General features: G+C 42.3%; 2 protein-coding genes across 4 annotated transcripts; both read right to left on the bottom strand.

Moving 5' to 3' along the window:
• Nucleotides 1-7,838: 7,838 nt before the first annotated feature.
• Nucleotides 7,839-10,016, bottom strand: LOC120823086 (P2Y purinoceptor 3). Its single transcript, XM_040183164.2, has one exon. The coding sequence runs from the start codon at nt 9,873-9,875 to the stop codon at nt 8,451-8,453; it is 1,425 nt and encodes a 474-aa protein (XP_040039098.2). The 5' UTR covers nt 9,876-10,016; the 3' UTR covers nt 7,839-8,450.
• Nucleotides 10,017-14,541: 4,525 nt separating this feature from the next.
• On the bottom strand, nt 14,542-19,932 carry LOC120822829 (schwannomin-interacting protein 1). Of its 3 annotated transcripts, none has more exons than XM_078105731.1 (7): nt 19,453-19,932; nt 18,162-18,451; nt 17,603-17,727; nt 16,926-17,004; nt 16,693-16,818; nt 16,167-16,284; nt 14,542-16,090 (listed from the first exon to the last, which is right to left on the bottom strand). In XM_078105731.1, the coding sequence occupies exons 2-7, from the start codon at nt 18,420-18,422 to the stop codon at nt 15,990-15,992; spliced, it is 810 nt and encodes a 269-aa protein (XP_077961857.1). In that variant the 5' UTR covers nt 18,423-18,451; nt 19,453-19,932; the 3' UTR covers nt 14,542-15,989. The 3 variants fall into 3 exon arrangements, with proteins under 3 accessions (XP_077961857.1, XP_077961856.1, XP_077961858.1); XM_078105730.1 differs by having other exon boundaries at nt 18,162-18,485; nt 19,453-19,792; XM_078105732.1 differs by having other exon boundaries at nt 16,693-16,821; nt 16,932-17,004; nt 18,162-18,485; nt 19,453-19,792.
• Nucleotides 19,933-20,578: the final 646 nt, after the last annotated feature.

Here is a 20,578-nt window from a genome sequence, read left to right as displayed (position 1 = left end):
TATCTTGGTCCTGTTCCAGAAAACTACATGACGAGTTAGTGAACACAATACGGCCCAGGAGGAAGTGTTTGGACATTGCTTCTCTTTTGGTTTAGTGTTCTTCTTCGGCACTGTGAAATAATATATGTAATGTAATGTTCAGCTTCTCTGAAACCGTCAGTGTGGTCAACACCCATTTTCTGCCTCAGTGACATTTTTGATGCAACCACCAGATGGTGCCAAGATTAAACACATTCAGAATGCTTAAATGTTCTATATAGTTCCAGTAACAGATTAAAAATCTTGAGCAGTTGTAGTGCATAATATACATGCGTAATAAGCATTTCCATAACAGCTGGAAATGTGTAGAGAGAACAAGTTAGAATGCTTATGAAATTACTTTTATTTGGCTGCATCACAAATGGAGATGAGACAAGTGTCATATTGATAATCTATATAAAGAACGAAAAACTAAACAAATGTTTTGGTTAGGGTTTCAATTATAGCTGCAATTCTACAAAGAATATTAATTTAGTAAAAAACAAATAATTACTAAGTGGAGATATACAGCAATGGCCCACCGAGCTATGAATGAAGTCACTCTCTGTGGTTTACATAGCGTTGTTGGAATGGGTATAGAGGCATTATTTTGATTAATAGCTAGTGGTAAATTAAATAATTTACATCAATAGAATTAATAATAAGATAATTCACAAAATAAATAACGAGGCACCACTACTAAAAAGTGACTAATAACCAAACCACAAATCCAGTCTCATAATTGCTATTAAATCATTAGGAGCAAGGAATTGAAGGTCACTTTGTACACTGGCTATGTTTCCAGCCACCATCACAGTACGTATGCCCAGAGAAATCACAGAAAACTTAAGGGTTTATAAACCTCCAACAAAACTAAATCAGATCGATACCATTTAGCTGGAAGTACATGGCAGGCTGCGTGTGGCTAGGAGCTGGCAGAGGTACTGCTAAGAGGCTGTCTTTGTTCCACGTGTGTTCCTTGTACAGTTAAACCTTTGTCTGTAGGTACATCTGTATGTGTGGAGAGACATGTAGTAAATGATAATCCAAAAGAAAAAAAAGACTTACAGCAAAGCAGACCTTATCTGAACAATGCAATTCACATCAAAAGAATAATAACAACACATGCTAATCTAACTTCTGCCTAGACATTACTGTCCATTGATAGGATTTGCTGTGTTTCCTCAAGTCTTGTCTAACTCGGCATCCCCTCGGCCCTTTGTTGTGGCGATCGACTGGAAATCATGAGAACTGTTGGGTTTCTTGGTGATGCAAAAGTTGTTCGTGCTTTCTAACACGCAAGCTGTATCCAAGGGGGTAAAGGAAGCTTTCTTTCTTGTCGAGCTGCTTGGGCCGGTAGTGACGACTCAGGGCATTGGACCTCTCTGGAGCAGCTAGAACATGGGTTTGGTCCGGGAAGCATTGGGTTGGAGAGGCCTAACCGTTGAAAGGTGGAGAGCCTGAATCCTTAATCCTGTCATCCATGCTAGTCAATTCGGAAAGTTTGTTTGAAGGAGATACTGTCATCTTAACCTATCATCGATGGCCATCGATTCGGAAGGTTTGGTTTGAAGAGATAGTCTTAACTTTACATCGACGCAAGTCGATTTGGAAAGAAATACTCAAGACATCTGATCGTCTGGACCTCAATCGATGCGAGTAAATTTGTAAAATAATTTTTTAGAGCGGCCTGAGCACCCCTGTGGTGTCTGTGACTTGATCAATCAGATCTCACAGCTGTTTCACCAAGAGAGAGACACCTCACCTAGGTGTGAGGACAAATGCATTCCAAACCTCAGCCCTTTTTAAGATATGGCTCCCACCATAGCATAAAAAAGGATTACAGCTTGGTCTGCTTCAGGAATGTTGTGCCTCATTCACTAGCTAAAAGCTGTTGCTGCTCATAATGCCGTCCCAACCATAGACTGTATGAAGTAAATGTAGTCATCTTGATGCCACTAATTGATTAGCAGAATCCTGTTTTGAAGCCAGTAATTATTATTGTAGCTAATGAACTCCAGTTACCTTATTAAAAGTGCATCAGAGTGACATAGAGACACTCTATACATCTCTGGGAGCGTTAAGAGATGTTTGCTTTTCACAAGCAGCGGAGTCGCCCCCTGCTGGTCAGTAGAGGGAATGCATGTTTAAGGACCTTCCGCATTGGCATCACTCTTCAGAACCCAAGGTGTCATTCCACTGGGATTGGACGCAATCCCATGAAAACGTTTGTATATGCAGCGATTTGTTACATTACCTTTTCTCATAGTCTTTTATACAATCTAACTTTTTGTACTTTTTGTAATAGAGGTGCCACTCCCTGAAGGTCAACAGAGACAGTGCAAGTTTTTCCTCATTAGCTCCACTTGGCTAACCCGGAGGTCGCTGTCTGGTCCCGACCCAAGGCGATGTCGCAGAAGTGTAACCCATGCCCTGCTATCCCCCCTGGTCGACATGTCAGCTCTCTCTACAACGTTGCTTTGTTTGTACTTTGTGTACTGTTGTACTGGGTCCGTGTACGTTTTGATAGTCCCCTTTACCGTAAAAACCAGAAAACAAGACAAACTCTCAACTTTTTACTTCCTTAATCCCTTTTGGGGTTTTGCCCATAAAACGAAAATACGAGTCAGTATACGAATAAGAGTCAATGCGTTTGCTAGGTTTTACGGTAAAAGGGACTATCAAAAGGTACACGGACCTGCAAAATCACCAAGAAGTAAAAGGCTCCCCCCCAGCTAATGGGATTGATCCCTCTCATGTAGTGAGCGAGAATTAAATATATTAGAAAAATGATCGGTGGTTTATGTTTCCCCTTAGAATTTTCTGGAAAACAGCTATTATGGAAGAGGCTGTTTTGGGCCCAACTACCAAAGTAGTCAGAGCAAGGACCTGTATAATGTATAATTATTCATTTTGAATTATTTACATTAGTCCTATATCGGTGTTTCCCCCAGGTTCACAACTATGGGGGGCCGGACGTGCCAGAGGGGGGCGTGTGCGTTGGGGCGCGCCGGAGATGTAAGGGTAGAGAAAACACTGTATATGATATTATGTTCTATGATATTAGAAATACTAAGTATGATGCCATGTTTGCTATATTAGTTAAATTATGCTATGTTATATGAAATTAGAACAATAAAGTATGATACTTTGTTATATTAGTCCTATTTGTCATATAATATTATAAATATGAAGTGTGTGTATCAACAGGCAGCTAACTAGCTAACATCATGGCACGGAGGTCTTTTTTTTCATCGCCCACCATTCAACAACTCACACATGAATTAAGAACCTTTTAATATGTCAAAGAAACATGTAATATCCCAAATAACCATATGAAAAACATGTAGAACCATTTAATAGATAAAATGGTTCTTTAGAAGGTGTTGGTTCTTTGTAGAACCAGACTGTCTTGGGGCTTGTGTTTTTTTAAAAACACTTTAGAAATATAGCTATTAGGCTGTGAGAACCATTTCAATCCGGAGAGACTTGTTGAAATTTTAACAATGCTTTATTGTAACAGGCATAAATACTTATATTGTCAAGTTGTTTGGGGCTTGGACTCCATCCTGCCGAAGGATAGACCAGGGGCCGGGATGCCGAGATGAGGCATATACCCCCTTCGCGAGTCCAGACACCGGTGGTGGTGGTAGAGCCGGTTGCTTCAATCTCCTGCTATGCCAGTTCTGCTGTAGATTGGAGGTGTCAGAGGTGTCACGGGTCACCTCTGGTGCGTGCTGAAATGACAACTGACTGCAAAAGAGAGGTGTACAGTTTGTAACGTTTGCCCGCCCCGATGCAATTGCTTTACGGTAATCACACCCAGGTCTGGTTGATTAGGGCCGGGCCGGGTAGTACCAGCCAGCTGGCCGCGCGCCCCCAGGGAGACAAGGCCACCAGGGAACGGCACAGCCTGTCCAGTCTTCCTAACTGGGCCAGGTGACTAAGCTAAGCATCAGGGTTTTTGAATCGCTCTTAGTCTGGACTCTCCCCTGAGACCTGTTGTTCACCCTACAAGGGGCCACAGACAACACAGATCACAGGATCATTGAGCCACTCAAACTCTTTTTCTTCTCTTCTGTCTCCTACTTCTTTGTCTCCTTGTCCTGCATCTTGCGCCTCTTGTCCATCTCCGTCTGCCGGTCTTGTATCCATCTCCCAAAAATGCCTCTGTTGCTGGTTATTCAGTTCCTTGAATGTCTTTTCCTCCAGATCTTTATATTTCTGCTGCCAGGTCTCGTTGTTGACCCGTGAGTTCAGCACTTTTGACAGAAAGTTGTTCTGTGGTCTCGGTGAGCTTCAGAGATAAACCCTCGTTCTCCCTGATGGTCTCAGCCAGAGCCTCTGTCTTGATGTTTAGCAGTTTGTTTTCTGCTTCCAACTGGTGGTTATCGGCCTGCTGCTTGTGCAGCTCCTCTTGAAGAGAAACGTTGGTGGAAAGTAACCCTGTTACTTTAGACTCCATGGACTGTTGTTGGTTATTCAGTTCCTTGAATGTCTTTTCCTCCAGTTCTTCATATTTCTGCTGCCAGGTCTGGTTGTTGTTGTCTTTCTAAAAAGACCTAAGCAGACTGACACTCATCAGTTCACTTAAATGATACAGAAGGACTGAGTAATCAGTGGGGCTACGACAGAGGAGAAATTCCTGCTAAAGGTACGATAATACCCAGTCATGCCCAAAAACCTGCGCAATTCACGTCGAGTAGCAGGGGCAAGAAACTAGGTGATACCCTCTACTTTGGCAGTTACGGTGCAAACCTGACCTCTTCCCACCTCCTTACCCAAATACAATTTAATTATATTTAACTGTGTTTAAGTTCGTTATGTAGGTTATTACAGATGTATTTAATGCTGGACTTTTGGTTTCTTTGTATATAATCATTATTTGTCCCACTTCAATCCTGAATGTAAACCGAAGAGATCAAAGGATGAGAGGTACAATGTTGGTCTGTGTTCCAAAGAAAATTACTTCAGTTTTATTGCCGTCAGATTTCTTACTATTTAAAAAAAAAGAAGCCTTAAGTTATCACTGATTGTGTCCATGTTAGTTCCACCTCAAAGACAGATTTTAGGGCAGCTTCTCGATTGCACAAAGACATTTTTTTCCCAAGAGAATGTTATTGTTAAACATTCAATTCTTATTTTAAGGAAGAGCAGTAGTAGTTACTGAGCCAGCGAAGCCGGATGCATCAGTAGCTGCAGAGTGGTAACAAGAGGTGGACTCACTAACACCAGCCTCACACTTTGCAGCTTCCTGATCCTGAGCACTTTGTTGTTGGCAGAGATGGAATGTGCTTTACAGATGTTATTGTACTGCTGGACAGTGCCGTCAATAAATTGCCACAATTTTTCTAGATGGACTCAAATGCTTGATTGGTGTTACAAGAAGACATTGTCAGCAGTTGTTATATTTGTCTCTTTCTTGTAAATAGGCCAAATATAGAATGTGAAATGATGCCAGGACCACCATGTTTCCCTGTTGGCATGTTGTGCTCAGTTGTTGTGCCACTGGAGACAACTTGTCCAAACATTCCTTTCTTCTACAAAATTACATTCCAGTGTCATTAAACTGCAACTACATATTGAGGGACATGTTTATTTCAGTTCACGGTCACAGTTTTAAAACACCCTCCTCCCAAAACAGGCTTCAGAAGACCAGTGTTATTTGGCGGGAAATACATTTTCTGTAACAGTGTCATGCTGGTGTGTCCAAAATGCTAAAGAGCAGCTAGTCTGTTGCAATGGTTCCCAACCCAATTCCAGCCTGAAGGTGGGATCCATCCACAGCTCCAGAGATCACTCTAAGGGTCACATGAAAGGTAACATGGTAGCAATGAAGAAAAGAGAATGAATTCATTTTTTTTATTGTTCTTGTCTAGTGAGAAAAATGTAAAATATTCTATATGTCAGGGTTGGGTAGGAAGGCAGGACTCAAACGCAGACTTTAACGAAAAAATACTTTAATAGTCCAAAACTCCACAAAGTAAAAGGCCAACGGGAAAAAACACAGACACGAACCGGGGACAAAAAGGCAGGCAGGAACAAGGAACATCCAGACGGTAGACAGGGCCATCCGTGACAAAGGACACACACTGCTTAAATACACAAGGGAGGTGCAGGTGATTGGACACAGGTGGAAACAATCCGACAATCACAGGGGATGACAGGACCAGGCAGGAAGTGAAGTTACCCAGGGACACGAGTGGCAGAAAACTACAAAATAAGACAGGAAGTACACCTCATGCAGGTGTTCACACAGGGGACAGAACATGAACGGCACAAAATCCTCTTCCCCTGGTGGGTTAGTTCCCCTAGAGCAGCGGTTCCCAAAGTCTGGGCCGCGAAGGTACTGCAGGTGGCCGCGAGAGGTCATTTACAATAAATAAATAAAGTTTTTTAATTTTCAATTTTTAAAAGTTTGAAATTAATATAAAAATATTTATGATGCGGCACATTAGTTATGTGAAACATTAGTTGAGGAAGCACAAACAATTTAAACGGACAGATTAATAAAACAATAAGGCTCTCGCTCGAAACAGCTGCTCTTGTCCGCCTGTCGTTGTTCAACAAATGGGGCGCCCTCTTGTAGTATTAAAGTCAATATACCGCACTCCAAGGCGCACTTAAAAGGCTTTAATTTTCTCAAAAAACGACAGTGCCTTATAATCCGGAGCGCCTTATATATATGGATCAATTGGTTAATCGGTTGATCCATACTGGTTGTACAAGATTTAAGGCGTGGATGGCGACGGGGCGGCGGGAGCGGACGCACCTCGCAGCATCGTCGACCCTGAAAGCACCGTCTCCACCTTACTGTCAAAAAGAACAACAGCGAGCGCGTAGAAAACTCCTTCGAGCGCGAGCAGAGATTCTCCTCGCGAGCAACGAAGTTCATGTTTCGCAAGCGAGCAAATACCTCGCGGAGACAAACTTTTGCTCGCGCGAGGCATTGGCTCGTGGATGTTTGATTTTGGTTAAATTCTTAAGGTCATTTAATCATTATGTTTTGATCAGAGTTGTGATTAAAGGTTTGGGTGGGCCGCGAAAGATTTTCAGATTTCAAATTGGGCCGCGGCATTCTTGAGTTTGGGAACCGCTGCCCTAGAGCTTCCACTCTTATGCTTAAAAGGCATTGCTACACGTTCAGTTGTGCTGTGCTCAATGAACTGCGTTGTCGTGACCTTCGAATTGGTGTAACTTTAACGTATTTTATCATCACATGATCAAATAGAGACTTGAGCAGCACCTTTGAGGATACTGTATGCTTCAAACACACTAGTTGAGAAAAAGGTTAATCTAAACATATCTAAAGGCGAAACCTCTTTGAAGTTGGTTTATTTAATGATGATATTTAAAGATGATCATAGAAGGGATCACGATGGGTGTAACTCTCTAATGGAAATAATGGTGCACGCTTTTATTTGAGGGCATTAGTGGTACTGGACTAGTTTGGACATAAAAAGTAACCATGCACCTAGGGAATCTCTGTAAAGTAGGCATGAATGTAGAATGAATGCCTTTAGACGTTCAAAGACTGTCTGACATAACCAACCAATGATGTGGGAAAATGTGATGGAAGGCTGGTTGCAAACAATGTGATGTGATCTGCAATCCCCTTTATATGTGGTTAAAATGTCCTTATCAATATCATCAGGGAATGCCACGAAGTCAAAGAACCGTAAAAATGGTATAATTCACAAAATGGCCTACACAGCTGTGAATCAACATTTGAGGGTTGCTTTTATTTTTCACATAACTTATCTGTATCATATAAGTGGAGGGGCAGACACGTATAGCGTATCCTCACAAATTAAAATGCATTTTATTTTTCAATCTCTGTATTTATTGTCATTGAGTAAGGAGTACACTGTCAACAGAAAAGTCACAAAACACCTACATATGGAATGTCACACCACAACATGAGTATAGCTTTCCCAACACAGTTTGTCAAATAATCCTTTTCGAAACTCCCTTCTGGCCGAGACAACAATTGTAACTTCCTAAAACCCTCAAGCACACAACCATTTTACAACAGCAATTGGCAAAGTGAGAAAATGTGTGAAAGTATGGCTTCATTGGGAGACTATCCCTTTTTATGAAAATTTACTTTTCAAGTGTAGCCACAGACATTTCTTTAGCTTGGCTTAACCTGATAAACATTATAAATATATTCCCCTTAAAAGAAAATAACACTACAACTATCATCACACTGAGCTGTCACTTTTGCATTCATGTTGCATGTACACAGTGGGTCACTGCCAAAGTATTACTGGCAGCAGACCAGTAATAAGGCACAAATAAAAGAAATAAAAGGGATGTTATAATTCTAGTTTGGGTCTTCTTTAATCATTGCTTTAGTTACAGGGATCATACACTATAATATATTGTGTTTACCAGCTAGAGTTGCCTACACTTAATCTAAAGATCTGTCTTCATTCAACTATATATCTGACTTTTGCTCTGTTTATGTACGATGGACTTTGAAATACTTTTGTCTCCTTATTATCAATTCTCTCTTCCAACCCTCCCTCTTCTGCATCCTCTCCTTTTCCCATCATCCTAAGCGGCAATAGAAGCCCACCATGTTGTTGGGTGGAGGTGTTTACTGCCTGGCAACAGTGAGCTCCCCCCTTGTCTTTAGTCAGGAAATAAAGGAGGGCGTTGAGCCATGCGTTGAATGAAGCCAAAGGCCTCGTGATCTTGTAACACATGGACACCATGGTCATAGTGTGACACGGGACTCCCTTGGTCACTTTTAGCACGAGGAAGATGGTTCTAGTAACATGAAAGGGGAAGAAACATAGGGCAAACAGAAGGGTGATGGTGATGATTGTTTTGATAGATTTACGTCTGCGATTGGCATAAGGTGAGTGTGCACCAAGGAAAATGGATGTCCCTTCATCTCTTCTCAGGGTCCTCGACAGTCCATTCCTTCCCTTTGTACCTCCTGCATTGATTGCAGGGTTACTTCTTTCATTTCTCGCCATTCCTTCATATCCCTCTCTTGGACCTCTGCGGGATGATGGCCGAGAATGCAGAGTCTTAAATATGGTCAGAACAACGTGAGAGTAACACCAAGCAATAATGGAAAAAGGCACAAAAAAGCCCAGTAAATGGAGCACGATGCCATAGGGTACGTAATCAGGAAACTCTTTATCTATGGCATCGTCCCAACAATTCCTGTACTCCTCAATGACCCCACCCATGTTACCATAGCTTGCATTACCATTTATTGATGACACCTCATGGCTTATGTTGTCAATAAAGCTTGCATTGCCGTCAGGCCCTCCATATCTTGTCACATGACCAGTTTGAGCAAACCGGAAAATAGGGCAGGTCAAAGCAAAAACTACAATCCAAACCAAGACACATGTGCTCTTGACAGCCTTCTTAGTCTCTAGTGTGATGACTTTCATTGGGTGGCAGATACCGAGGTACCTGTGGACGGAGATACAAGTGAGGAAGAAAATGGAGCAGTAGAGGTTAAAGTAGAAGAGAAAACGGACCAGGCGGCACATGAAATCCCCAAACACCCAGCGGTCACGCATGACATAGCTAGCCACAAGGAATGGCAGCGACAGGCCGTACATGAAGTCTGTAGAGGCCAGGTTCACCATGTAGATCAGTGAGGGATTCCAGCGCTTGGTTTGGCGAAAGGAACGGAAGAGGATGACAGAGTTCAGGGAGATACTGAAGAGAAACGTGAAAGAGTAACAGATGGGCAGAAAGATGTACTTGTAGGATTCATCTATGCTGCAAGATGGAGATGGTGTGGTGGTGGAGGGAGTGGAGGAGCTGAGTAAGTCATGTAGTACCAAGGTACTGATGTTGGGAGGAACTCCACGTCTGAATGACATTTTGAGGAGGAAGTGATTTTCATGTGATAGAGACGTTGAAAAAGGCTTGTACGTTTGAGATTCTGTCAAACTTCTTCTCGGTCATCCTTGTACTTTGCAACATTCAGTGTAGTTTTGTTTGGTTCCAGGCAGTAGTTTCAGATGCTTTCAGATGGTCAGATCCATGAGTGGGTGTTCACCTAGAGATAAAGAAATAAATTAGCCGTCCATCTATGACTGTATACTTAATACGTGACACAATCTTGTATGCGGCTCTACCACAAACTAACCAGGCCTTTGACCGCTGCTGTTCATTTCCTCCACCTTTACTTATCGAGTCCTTGTTAAGTAATGTGAAACATGGGAATGTGCAGACCAATCTTGCTCCCAACTCATGAACCATGCCAGCTATGATTTGCGAACATACTTATTTTAACGTAAACGGCAATCCCTTCTTGACCTACCAAAGTCATTGTGTTGCCTTAAACTAACAAAATTGGTTATTTAAAAAAGAATGCCAAATGTATGCAACAAGCGGTTCAATCTTGATTTATGATCTGAGCAGTGCTGTGTAGCAGAGGGTCACAGCTCATCTTAGAATCCTAACCTGCCTTAGTAAGATTACTCATATGGTAAATATGACCACATAAACATCAGCATGTCAACATTGTGCACATCTTGGCACACTCACACTAGTATTAAGCTTAACATGAAAAACAAAACTTTTTTCGTGGCTTATATTGAAGAAGTGGTGCTTCCCACCGCTCCCCCCCCCCCTCCCCTGTAACCTTTGACTGTTTGAACTCTGAATGCTGCTGATTCTTAGTACTTGTTTGCCTTCCTGTGTACAAGGGTATGCTGCTGATTCAGTCTCTTCTCGGCCCATTAACTCAGCAATAAGTAACCATACTTCCCCTGGGTGTCTCCATCCACCCTTCTGTATATCAGTCTTGCTCTCACTCCGTTGACCTTATGCTAACTCAAAATCCTAAAAGTTTATCTTTAGATGTTTTGTCACCTATTGATGGGCTGCAGCATCATTAGGGTACACCCAACTAAACAGGATTCACTGAAGCGATGCTTGAGCTATTAGTTGAAAGCCTCGCCAGCAGCTGTACCGTTGCATATTAGGATCAGCACACAAGCAAGTGCAACTGTGTGTGTTTGTGGAAGTGTTAGGTGAGCCATCTGCAGGTTATACCACCACTTCACTTCAGAGTTCAACTAAATAAGGGTAATATGTCAACCAATAACATGACATATTAACAGTCCGACACAAATAGGTTGTCGGAGGACGGAAACCTGTAACCCTAAGGTGATATTACAACCTGCAACAGTCTAATCTATGTGCTTAGGTTTGGCCATTTTGACTACCAAAGTATGATAGATATCTAGTGAGCAGAAGTTAATGCTTCATAAAATAACCTCCTATTAATGTGGAAAAACTTTCAGACAGTCATTTGCCTCAAGTAATGTACCCTTTTAGATCACCAGGGTCTTTAGCCACCACTGTGAGGGCTGATGGAACGGAGTCTGGTCATTTTGTAGAGTTTGAAAATAATTGATGTTTTTCTATCAACAGATAGTGTATTGATTACATTACAGCTAACTATTTAGCAAACAACGGTGCAGCGTTTTTGAAATGTCAATAAATTTCAGGCCATTGGCCTCAATTAATTTTTTTACAATTGGAAAATTTGATGAGAGCACACTGACAGGACAGGCAATGTAGAAAGACATACAATATAAAAATACGTAAAGACTTATTTAGAATGATAGAGACTTCTAATTAAATGATTTTGAAGTAAGCACTGTTATGTGTAACAGTTTCTCCTTTCGCCATACTGCTCTGCTGTCCCAGGGATATTTTCCCATTGGGAGGTATATGTGATGCACATGCTCACATTAGTTAAAACCCCCAGTGATATCAATACACGTTTCAGCTTTCTCCAGGGTAAATTTAGCTGGGAGCGGGGTTTTGTGGATGCATGACATTGAAGGTAACCTGCTACTGTCCAACCGTACCCTGTTTGCGTAGGTGCATGTACACTGAGTAACGTAAATTAACTTTATGATGGATTAAAGGACTGAAACATGTTTACCAGTCTCCCAATAGATTTTGAAACTGCACAGAAATAAAGGACTCGATGACTGCCTGAACTATTACAACACATTTATAACAAATCACAAACTCAGTTTTGGACTGTTGGGAGATTTTCTCTCTCTAGAGGTTTGGGGTCAATTTTGCTTGGATTTGATAGGTAACCACAACCCAGTGAAAAGAGAAAAATATATTAAAAAAAGATGGAACCATAAAAATTTAAATATGACGTAAATAGCCTTTCTGTCTTTTCTGTGTTTCTATGATCTGATATTTTTAATACTGAATTTCAAAACATTTTTAGGATGTGTCTGTTTTAACTAAATAAATAAACAAAGGTAACAGTTGCTGTTTTGGTAAAGATCAAATTGTTTTCCAGGAGCAGCTAATAGGTTCTGAGAAAAACTCCAGCCTGATGCATCATCTGCCTCTGAATCCATATTCTATGTCATTAAGAAATGTTCTAGGGCAAGCATTTTTTAAGTCAGTTAAAATGAAGTAAAAATCTGGAAATGACGTTGAAGATTTATGTGTAAGATGTTTTACTGCTTCAGCAAATCCGGAGGCCCAACAAAGAATGACCCGTGTGGAGCCCAGAGTGATGCATTAGGAGTTCTTTGTTAATAGGGAACTGCATCAAACACATAAATACCTGCATCGCTGCAATCTGCTGTTCCACAAAGAGCGTACGTGTGCCGCCAATCACTTCTGCTCCATATGGCTGCTGTTCAGTCACCCATCAGAATAATCACAAGAACGTAAAAAAACATCCAAAAGGCTTTGACTCCGGTAGAGCTGTGCACGACGAGAAGATTCAAAATACACCTTTTTTGTGGTTATTGAAAAGAAAAGCTCCGAAAACATCCGCTGATCGGCTCTGCAGTGACCTTGATAGTTAGACCACTTCAGCTTTCACCTCATTCTGCCGATTCCCTGAACAGTCCAAGAGGTTTCTATGGTAATCCAGTCCCTCCCTCTGTCCCTCACTGTGTGTCATCCAATTCTTCTTCCCGGCTTCACTTTTGTGTGCGTGTGTGTGTGTGTGTGTGTGTGTGTGTGTGTGTGAGAGAGAGACAGAGAGACAGAGAGAGAGCGAGAGAGAGACTCCCTCTCTTCTCACTTGTTGTGCTAGGCTGGACGTTTTGCAATATCTCAAATGAACACACAGACAGATGAATAGATACCATTAATAGGTATATATGTGGACGTGTATAACGTGTTCATTGTTGGTCCAGATTCACTCTGAGTTTGGAAAAGCCATGTTATTTAAAGCCCTTTGCTGTAAATCACATAAAAAAGGAAAACTTACCTGCATCAAAGTTTCTATTTTTTGGGGGTGAATAAATAGGTTAATAGCCATCTATAAAGAATGTTTCTACTTAGAAACAATAAATGAAGTTTGGCTCCTCCAGTGCGCATGTTAGTGTCCTCACACTGAACCCCGATTGCTCCGTCCAGCCGTCTGATTGTGTGTGAACGGATGAATGTGGACGACCTAAAAGGTCCTTTATGAATGCAAATCTACTTACCGCTTCTCCCAAATAACACAAATCTATAAACCAAGCCAATGTTAGGAAAAATCTCCTAACCCTTTAGTCCGTTCTATTCATGACATAAGGGAGAATTGATGTAGATAGACATACACTGTAGACATGAAAAATATAGCTGCTCGCAAAGCCATGATAAATGGGTCCAGACACCTTTGAAACTGCCAAAGAGAGGAGCGGAAATACTTCCCCATATAGAAGGCCACGCAGTGCATACAATGAGTCATGAGTTGGACTGAGTTACAGACGTGTGACACAGCTGGTCGACCCACTCCGTGTAAAGACTAATACTTTATTCATTTTTAAAGGCACAACCTGTTATCCAATGGAAACAACATGGCCCAACTACCAACAAAATGATAAAGGCACAGTAAGTGCAATTAAATTCTTCGATCCACAGAATAATACCAGAAGACATCTACTCTATTTCCAAATGATTTATACTTTCTTCATTAAAAGAATGAGATGAACGAGATCCTGTTCTCATACTTCCATCTGAGCTAACTAACGTGGAGGTACTTATGGGTGAAATAACACTGTGGAGGAGTTCATCTTTTATGTTAAGAAATCAGACAGATGATTGTGTTTCTGTGTTCTGCATCGATGCACTGAGCTGCCTTAAGAAGTGGAAATACCCGGCGCTCGGTCCGCAACACTGGTCATTTGTACATATTCCAAATGTGTGCTGTACACCAAGCCAGTATGGAATAATTTACTTTTTTATAAATGCTAGTTAAAAATGATTGTATAATGGTTCAAAAAGTAAATTCAAAATAATTAAAATTGGCTTCTTAAAAAAAAATCCTCTTAAGCTATTCTGGACGAAGAGAAAACTTTGTTTTACATTAAAAACCCTTTAACAAAAAACCCTTGGACTTAATTTAATTTAACATAAGGTCCCCGAGCCTGCTTTTTGGCCTTTGCTCAGAAAATGGCGTGCCCATGATAAAAAGAGTAATAACACTGAAACCACCTCATCTGTGTAAACAATTGTCTTCTTCTTTCCTGTTAGGATAAAGGAAACACTAATCACTGAGTGTTCTGATGTGTAAAAATCAATTTATATGTTACTGGTGAAGAAATAGATAGACAAAAGACAAAGACAAAAAAAGGGATTTTGAGAATTAACAAAACAAATAAAACACATGTACGCGATAGCAAAGACAGTAAGCGTGTGAAGTTCCACGTTGAGAAGAGCAAAGAGAAACTACTCTAGAAGAGGCTTTTTGCAGGCCTCATGGCAGAGAGACGACAGGAGTCCAAATCTGGATTTTTGCCTCCTGTCATTTGGATATCGGCGTCTTTCACGTCGTCTGGCAAGTCGGTGTCTTTCTTCGCTTCTAGCTTTGATGTGAACATTTTCTGGAATAATTTGCATAACATATTTAATAACTTGGGAGTCGTATTTGAAGTATTTTCAAATGGATAAGTGCCGATTGTAGCCAAGACTTCTATTTGTCAATGATGAATACAGGATATTCCTGTTGGAAGTTGGTTCTGGCTCGGTTCTGAACCACATAATGTTTGGACAAAGAGGGATGAGAAAGGCTACACAAAGATAAACATGAACATAAAATAATACTAAAAAACTACAACTACACAAATTAGAAAAACAAAATAGAATTTTGCGTTGACAGAATTAGCAGCTTCTAAACAGGAGTCCCTTTTGAATCCTTGTGTTCAAAGATGAGCCACACGTTACAGACTAGTACTGACAATAGCACTTAAAAATACCCTTACAGTCCAAAAAAAATGTTAATGGCATTTCAACATTAGTAGAGCAAACTTCTTTGCAATGGAGAAGTTAATAATTAACTATTTAACCAGGCTATCGGTTCAAAGAAATAAACAATACGCATAACTCAGGAGGGGTGAGGAGAATAGTCATCCAACCGTAAGTCTTTCCCCTATTTTTGTACTTGTAGTATTTTGAAAATATACTCTTGAGCCAGATACGAAAAGGACTGGGATCTGCTGACGGAAACGTTGCTCCTTAGTGTCGGCACAAGTGGTCATAAATCCCCACGATGAGGGAAATGAAGATGGACTTCATCAACACTACTCGGATCCTTTGAGCGACGACTCGGATGTCGGATACTTGATCAGTGACATCTCTCCGTGTCCAGAACCGCCCACAAATGTGACCCGGATGAAAAGAGTTTGTTCCTCTCAGGTCAGCAACCACTGCCCAGATGTGGCGTTTTACTCAGTTTCTGTTTGTCGACCGTACAACTGTGACTGAACAAAGCTGGTTCTGCCACGAGTTTCAAACCACTGCTGGTGGACAAAGGTTTCCTTATAAATACATAATACACTGAGTAACATTAAAACGGAATGTCCTTGTCCTTTCAGGGAGCGACACTCTTCACATTGTTTGGCTGGTCAGACCGACAGGCGGAGGGACTGACTGAGATGTTCGTGGAGGCCGACTCAAAACATTTAAGATTGTGTGTCTGTGGGAACTCCAGCTCGGAGCGATCCGCAGGCTCACTGCGACGTCAGGTCCTGGACCTCGAGCAGCATGGCGTCCTGCTCCGTCCTCAGCTGGTCTCGGGCCTGCAGGCGGCCCACCAGGTCTGAGCTCAGGTCTGAGATGGACAGATGGAAACATTTTTTAAAGTTGTAGTTGAGAATGTTGTGGACGTGATGTGTGTGCGAGAGTACCTTGGATGTTCTGGCTGAGAGACGCACAAAGTGCATTCAGGTCCTTCATGCTGAGGTTCTGTAGATCACTGCGCTCAACATGTTTTTTCTGGACTACAGGTTCACTACGAGCTGCAGCCTGAGAGGAGAGAAGATAGGTGGAGGAGAGAGGGACAAGGGAGGAGAAAGGAGGCCAGAGTTGTGATGCTAAATTGACTGTACTTGTATAGAGCTTTTCTAGTCTTCCGACCACTCAAAGCACTTTAACACTGCATGACATCATTCACCCATTCACACACTGATGGCAGGAGAACCACACACAGTGCCACATGCCCATCAGTAAATAACATTCACACACTGTAATCGCAGCTACAGGAGCAATGTCGGGGTCTTGCCGAAGGACACGTTGACATCCCAGGTGTCCAACCAGCTAACCGGCTGAAACTGCGTATCCTTGGAGGACGTCCGTGCTCCCACTCACCCACAGGGTGAACTTCACTTGGAAAGAAGAGAGAAAAACATGGCTGCATCAAAGTGGACCTCTCACCGGCGTCCTGTGGTCAGTTCTCAGGCGGTCTCGTAGGTTCCTCAGGGTGTTCCTGAAGCCTCTGGATTTGGGTTTCTCTGGCTTGGCAGGAGGCTGAGGAGTCTTCTGGACCTGAGCCGCCCCTTTCTTTACCAGCAGGGAGGGACAATATGGGGACAGGGTTACTCCTCAGATGTTCCAGCTCACCCATAACAACTGTAGACAGCAGTAGTTAGCCGCGTGTTGCCGCTCACCTTCTTCTCGTCCTCTTCCTCCTCCTCACTTTCACTGTTGTTGATGAAGCAGAGCTGCAGGTTCATCTGCGTCTGCAGGCTGGGGAACGCAAACACACGTCATGTGGCGTGTTTACACCATAATGTTCACGTGAAGTCTGGCTGGCTGAGCGCTGTGTCCCGTCAGCAGGAGGGAAAAGTGTAAACGTGAAGAAAGCTTCAGCAGCACAGAGCAACAGTCACTTCTTCAACAGCTACAGGCCCACAAATGCAGGGGGCAGCACATGGACCGCGGCCACACATCTGGAACTTGCCGTCCTGGTCGATCAGTGACGGGGGGTGAAGCCGCAGCAACCTTGCAGCATTTAGGAAAGGGTCTGTGGCAGAGTCTGACCGGGCTAAAACTATTACAGCCTCAATTGATTATTCACTATTGAGTTATCACTTAAGAAATGGAAAACAAAGTTATATTTGACTCCTCCCCTTTTCTGATCTGGAAAATTATCCGAACCGTGACTTCTGATCCATGATCTGAACCCGAACCGTGAGGTTTGTGATCCCTACTCGACAGACATATTAGGGCGTGTTGTGCTAAGAGATACACAACCAAATTACATCATACACTCTACTCACGAGTGAGAGGTTACTCGAGAGGGTTGTGTGTGTGTGTGTGTGTGTGTGTGTGTGTGTGTGTGTACCGGGAGGTGAGCGCCAGCACGTGGCTGTTGCAGGCATCATCTCCGTCTTCCCAGCTCTCCCTTCTTCTTCCTCTCTCCTCCGTCCAGCTGACCGGTGCTCTTCCTCTCTCAAGAGAAACTCCCCTCTGACAAATAAATAAACAGTGGGGTTTATTTGTCTTTCCCTCTCCCATTGGACCAATGGTTGTACTATGATAGCCCTATATCATATCTCAGCCAGATCATGATGAATAGCTGCATTTACTTTAAAAAAAAGGGAGGGGGGGGGGGGGGTCATGCAGTCATAAATTGTTTCACCTTCGGTCAGTTCCTTCACTTGTGACACAGAGGTGTAGTTAGAGGCTAGAAGCAGGAAAAGTGTTGGGTTGAAGAGTAATTCTAGGTAAAGGTACCTCTGAGAGAATAATAAAGGGGTTCACTGATTTCCCCTGAATATAAACATCTGTATGGATCATTTCCTGTTTCTCTCTCCCATGTGTTGTGGCAGTTGTGCCCAAGTACATGACTTCCTCTGCTGCCCCATGAACGTATCAGACCCCCCTTTTCCCAGACGACAGACCTTTGCCTTCTTCTCCTTGTTTTCCTCCTCCTGCTTCTCCAGCTCGGCAATGCGCAGGCTTAGCGCCTCCCAGTGCATGATGGGAAGGCCCAGGTTGTCTTCGCCATAGCCCTCTTGCCAGACCAGGGCTGCGCATTCTGAATCTTCCTCCTCCTCCACTTCATCATTGTCGGCGTCCTCGTCGCTGGTCCTGTTGTCCTCCGCCTCGTTGCTCTCCTTCTCTTCCCGCTGCTGCCTCTGTCGCTCCTTCTCTCCCTCCATCCCTGCACGGGCGCGTTACACGGATCCTCCTATGGGACGAAGTGCTGGATGGGATTCACCTTGCTGGGGGTGGAAAATGTTTGTAACGATTTCCAAATTCAGGACTGTACCTCACGGTGAAAAAAACAGAGGTGTAGACTTTGTTTTTTTCAATATAGGTGGGGTGATTTTTTTTCCTTTTGTATAAGGATTCTGCATTTCTCCACTTCGTTATTGCTAAAACATTCTTTTGTCCATTTTCTAGTGTGTGACTTGATTAAAACACTTCTAAATTCCTCACATGCCAGTCTTTTATGGATTAGGAAAGAGTGGGAAACTGTTATATATATATATATATATATATATATATATATATAAAAAGGAGAACTTTGGAAATATCAACTGAACAGCGGCACAGGTGCCATTGTTGCACCATTGTCCCAGTTCACAGAAAGGAGTTGGAAAGCAGCTGGATCAAAGGAATCAATGTGTACGTCTGTGAATAGGATGTTTTTGTGACAGGAACATAATCAGAGACTGGCTTTGAAACACCATTTCAAACATTTACCAAGCCAAATAAAAGCCCTAACTGAAATGAAATGTGTCCGTAGTAAGGTTGCACAAATATGTTGTTCTTTTTTGAAATTTCCATTGCAAAGTCAAATTTTGAACTCTATTGCTTGCGACTAACAATTATACATATATATGTTTTACATGTATATTTATACAACGTTTTTTTGGTCTCGTTTGTGATCACTTCACTGTTCAAATGACTGAAAGAATGTTAAATAATACTGAAATCACCAGAAAGGTCTTCGTGCATTGTTTTGATAGCGGCAGTAGTAATAACGATATCTAGTAGGTTGGATTGCAGCAGCGAGCTCCGTTAAGTAAAGGAGACTTCCTGGTGGAGCTGCAGGTCGGCGCAGCGTTACTTGGACTCAGTAGTGTTTAAACTCAGCCGACGGCCTGAAATCAAAGTTACACCAGACCGTGAAAGCTGGAACCACTAAAAACTACCAGTAGTAGTACGAAGGTGCAGTAAACTTACCCCTTTCTCCACAAATACACAAGCGAGGACACAACTCTTCAGAGAGGTTGAGAGTTTTGCCACATAACCGCCACTCCTTCCTCAACGGTCCCCCTTCCCTCCCTTTGCACCGGGAGTCTCCCCCTCTCTCCCCCTCGCTCTCCCGGCCCGGGGAGGACTCTGTGTGTCGCAATGTTAGCTGCTTCCAGTCGGGGACATTACAAATGCTAGATATCCACTCGCTATCGTTGCTGCTGACATGCAAACAAAAGAAACTAGAGGAATTTCACGCAAAGGAAAAAAAAAAGTTCACTTCTTGAAATTCAATTAGGGGACTTCCGGTCGCCACCTTCAAAATAAATGTGTTGTTTTTAGTTCGCGTTCTAGATGCAGCTACACAAGCCGAGCTACGGATCAGGAGAGAAACACAACAATAACTTTGCTGGCGCACATTTAAGTTGTTTTGTACTCGTGTTTTCCGGCGTGTTGTCTGTGGCTTAAAATAAAAATAACTTACTCTCATAACTTCTGAACTTAACATCGGATATGTCAATCCATTTATTTATAACAAAAATAACAAACAATTCGGTTCACAATCCGCCGTGCCTCACGGTCAAAAGTTATCTGCCTCGCTGTGCGCCACACCTGCACTAATTAGCCCTGGTGTTAAATAGGCTGGTGGCAAAAACAGCGCCATCCCATTGCAGTATTCAGAATGGCTCCAACAAACTTATTTAGAAGCAAAAAATACCTGTAGGCACCCATTGCTCTAGGATCGTCGGTGGAGGCAAGAGACTGTGGCTGGTGGATGAGCTGCCCTGTTGAAACCAGCGGCTCCTGATATGTTCGTTTTAGCACAACAACTTTTCTTTTATTAAATACTTTTGATTTTAACTTTCAATCCAAGATGTCTTCTGTCCGTCCGGAGTTTCATCATATTTTAGAACACAGCAGCATCATGTTACATAATATATATTAGGAGAAATAAAGCTTTGGACAACTTGTGTGTGTGTGTTTTATAAATCATTATTTTAAAAAGACTATTTAAGAGAAAACATTCATTACTAATAAAGTCCTAAAATGACTCTGTAAGTAACTCTGCAGATCTTCTGGTAAAAGGGAATTGTACCTTTATTTTGAAAGGGTA

This window comes from Gasterosteus aculeatus, chromosome 7 (genome assembly GCF_964276395.1).
Source record: "Gasterosteus aculeatus chromosome 7, fGasAcu3.hap1.1, whole genome shotgun sequence".
NCBI lineage: Eukaryota > Metazoa > Chordata > Actinopteri > Perciformes > Gasterosteidae > Gasterosteus > Gasterosteus aculeatus.
This window is presented reverse-complemented; position numbering and strand designations above follow the sequence as displayed.

Excerpts from the sequence above, each read along its gene's own strand:
- LOC120823086 (XM_040183164.2), bottom strand. The coding sequence starts at position 9,875 with ATGTCATTCAGACGTGGAGTTCCTCCCAACATCAGTACCTTGGTACTA.
- LOC120822829 (XM_078105731.1), bottom strand. The coding sequence starts at position 18,422 with ATGGAGGGAGAGAAGGAGCGACAGAGGCAGCAGCGGGAAGAGAAGGAG. Across the intron at positions 16,819-16,925 it reads AGGAAGAGGACGAGAAGAAG|AAAGGGGCGGCTCAGGTCCA; the intron begins GTGAGCGGCAAC and ends CTGCTGGTAAAG. Across the intron at positions 16,091-16,166 it reads TCTCAGCCAGAACATCCAAG|ACCTGAGCTCAGACCTGGTG; the intron begins GTACTCTCGCAC and ends TGTCCATCTCAG.